General features: G+C 41.9%; 1 protein-coding gene across 1 annotated transcript in view; it reads right to left on the reverse strand.

Annotated features, from left to right (window-relative positions):
- LOC109830929 (senescence-specific cysteine protease SAG39-like) overlaps window positions 1–352 on the reverse strand; it is a 7493-nt gene extending 7141 nt beyond the window's left edge. The window contains exon 1 of the mRNA XM_020398282.1: window positions 49–352. Within this exon, the coding sequence (XP_020253871.1) occupies window positions 49–352 (304 nt within the window). The remainder of the gene's footprint in view (window positions 1–48) is intronic.

The raw sequence follows: 3065 nt of genomic DNA on the forward strand, positions 1-3065 counted from the left end.
TTGGATAAGTTGGGAGCGCAGCAACAACACATAATCCCTTAGGCAAACCAACATCCTTCTCCAGCCTCATATACCCACCTTCACCCCATGAAGGCCCCCATGAGTTCCTCAATATCCAATACTTGCTAGACTGATGCACCTGTCCGTAACCAACCGCAACCACAACATGGTTCAGATCTGTTCCACACGGTCCTTTGTACACACCTGACTTGTAAAACATAAAAGTTTTCGATTCGGCTTCGATTACCACGGTCACAGGTTGTTTTGCAACTGCTTCCATCAGCGCTGCCTCGGTTTTTGGGGTCACAGACACGAAATCGCTAATGTTTGCTACGATTTCTTTTGCCTTCATCACGTCACAAGGGTTATCGACTTCATTGTACGGGTAATTTGCTGCGGTCGTGAGGCCGCCATTGTCCTTGATGTAACTGTAGGAGTCGCGGGGCCATCCTCCGCCACACCCCAAGGTTTTCCATGCACAGTCCACGAGTTGTTGTTGGGATAGGTCGTAGAGTACGCCGTTCTTGATTTTGTGAAGGCTTTCGACTGCTGCAGCAGTGGCAAATGCCCAACAAGATCCTGTATTTTCGACATGTTTAGGTCGATTTTCTTGCTAGAACTGGACTGAATGTTATTCACGCGTACGTGCTGTTGGGCGGGTACCATCCACAGTTCATGTTTCCTCTTCATTGCAAAATCCAGAATGTTGTAGTCAGTCGCATTACATAATCTTGCGATAATGAGGAAAAGGAAAAGAACATAACAACATGCAAAAGCCATTAATGTTTTCGAGCACAAGGGGGCTTCGTGTTGTACTAGTTTTCTTGGTGATCGTGGAATGAGCAACGTTAGGTGTGCTTATTATATAGCCAAGCTTTGTTGAGCGAATTAAAACCTACTGTCAAAGTTGTTGTGCGCAGCGGAAATTTCGGCAGCACCTCTGGTGCGCAAGGTGCACAACAAGAGATTAGATCACAATGAAATTCTTGCTTCTCAAAGGAAACAAGAACCAAAAGCCAGATATCTCATCAAAGTGAGATATCAGCTCTTCCTCTCGTCAGCTCTAGGACTGCGCGTCGAGGGTCCTCTCGTCAGCTCTAGGACTGCGCGTCGAGGGATCCTACAAGCTATTACAAATCACGGCAAGAACACAAAATTTTACGTGGTTCGGCAAACTGCCTACGTCCACGGGGCAAGGAGGGGGGAGATCTACTATTAGAGGGAGAGAATACAACTGGGGTTTACAATCACTCAATCTAAACCCTCACACAAACTCTCAAATCCCTCACACAATTATCTCTCTCAAAAAGGGGAGCACAAATCAAAGAACAACTGCACTAAGACTTTGCTTTTCTCTGTAAATAGCCGCCAAAGTCTGTCCTTGCTCTCTGCCACTTGCTGCAGTCGAAAAGAAAAAGAAAAAGCTGATTTTTCTTGCTCCACGCAACTGCAGCCGCCAATCAAAAAACTCCCTTGCAAAACCCTCACTTTTCCCGAAACCCTAGGTCTGCTATTAAATAGCTATATATAGCTGCCAATGAGAGAATCGGGTTGTGGGCCTTTCCGCTGCAAATGAATCTCCTCACGCGGTTTTCCACGCGTTAATTGATGAGCTCCTTCACAACGTGGAGGGACCCACGTTCACATCCACGAGACGCTGTCCTCCCCACTTTACCCACTTCGTTCACAATTCTCCACCTCGGCGAAGTTTTCCTAAAACTGAGCCGACACCAACCAAAACAGATGCCTCACTTGTTACATCCAGTACGCCATGGCAACGGACTCATGACAACGGACTCCATCCACAGCAAGTCGAGACCCAAACGGGAGTGCGAACACTCACCCTAAATGTCGATGTCGCTCACCAAATCGATCTCACCCCCATCAACTAATCCAAACCCGGCCGCATCATAAAGACTGCCTACGTATCCTCTTGCCCAAGGAATCAAGCCACAAATAATTGCATGTTTAATTATTGTTGCTTTTTTCAACTATATATGTGAACCAACACATTTTTATTTCAACTAATAATTAATTGGTCCTGGAAGCGCCTTCTCTAGCTGGATCATAACAAATTGAAGCATCGGATTCTAGCAAAATGATATAACAAGATGTGAGAGTAATTCGATCACGATAAAACAAAATTAAAAGCAAACTTTTCGATATGTAAAATCAATTTCTAATTATGCAAATAAGTGGTGGACGATATTGCAATCCTCATAGTAGTATTTGAGATGCACCTAAACAAGGCTCTCGGTCCAGATGGCGTGTCGCCTTTATTTTATCAGAAGCATTGGCCGATAACTGGTAGTGATATATGCAATGCGGTTTGGTAGAGATTGTTGTTTGTTAAATTAAAGAAGTTATTTTGTTTTCTGGGAACCAATTAGAAAGAACCCAGTGCGTCTTTCAGATAACTAGTTCGAGTATCCGTTGGAATTCTATAATACTTACGCAAAGTTGCAAAAAACAGAAAAAATTTTCTTTTTATCTTATGCGCGAACGTAATAAAATTTTTAGGACTTGAATTGTTTGTTTTTCCTTCAAATCTTCCTCTTATCTCCTTATACACTACTTTTCTCTCCTTTCTTCCTTTCTCTTCATGTATAATATGTATCTTATTTTCCCTAGTTAAATAAACTTTTTGGACATTGGACATGAAAACTGTACATTTCCATAAGCTGAGGAACACATTAATAGTTAAATAAACTTTTTGGACATTGGGACCTCCATGCTTGTTTTCGTGAATAACAAAATTAAAACCTAGTGGTATGTTCTGATGCAACATCAATAATCAGTTACATAAAAAGTTTAAACTTAATGGGTACAATGGTCTTTTGAGTCACATAAAAAGTTTAAAATGAAAATAGATGAAGAAAACCTGACATATATATATATTCCATTGAATATGTTTGAGAAGTTCAAATTGACGAACTCCAGGTTTAACCAAACCTGCCGACAACAAAAGGGTTTGTTTCTAAAAGAAAACACCCATGAAAACCACCCACAAAATAGCATGTGAGAAGTTTTATGAACAGAAAAATTTAACCCTGGGGGTGTGTTCT

This window comes from Asparagus officinalis, chromosome 2 (genome assembly GCF_001876935.1).
Source record: "Asparagus officinalis chromosome 2, Aspof.V1, whole genome shotgun sequence".
In the NCBI taxonomy this organism is placed as follows: domain Eukaryota; kingdom Viridiplantae; phylum Streptophyta; class Magnoliopsida; order Asparagales; family Asparagaceae; genus Asparagus; species Asparagus officinalis.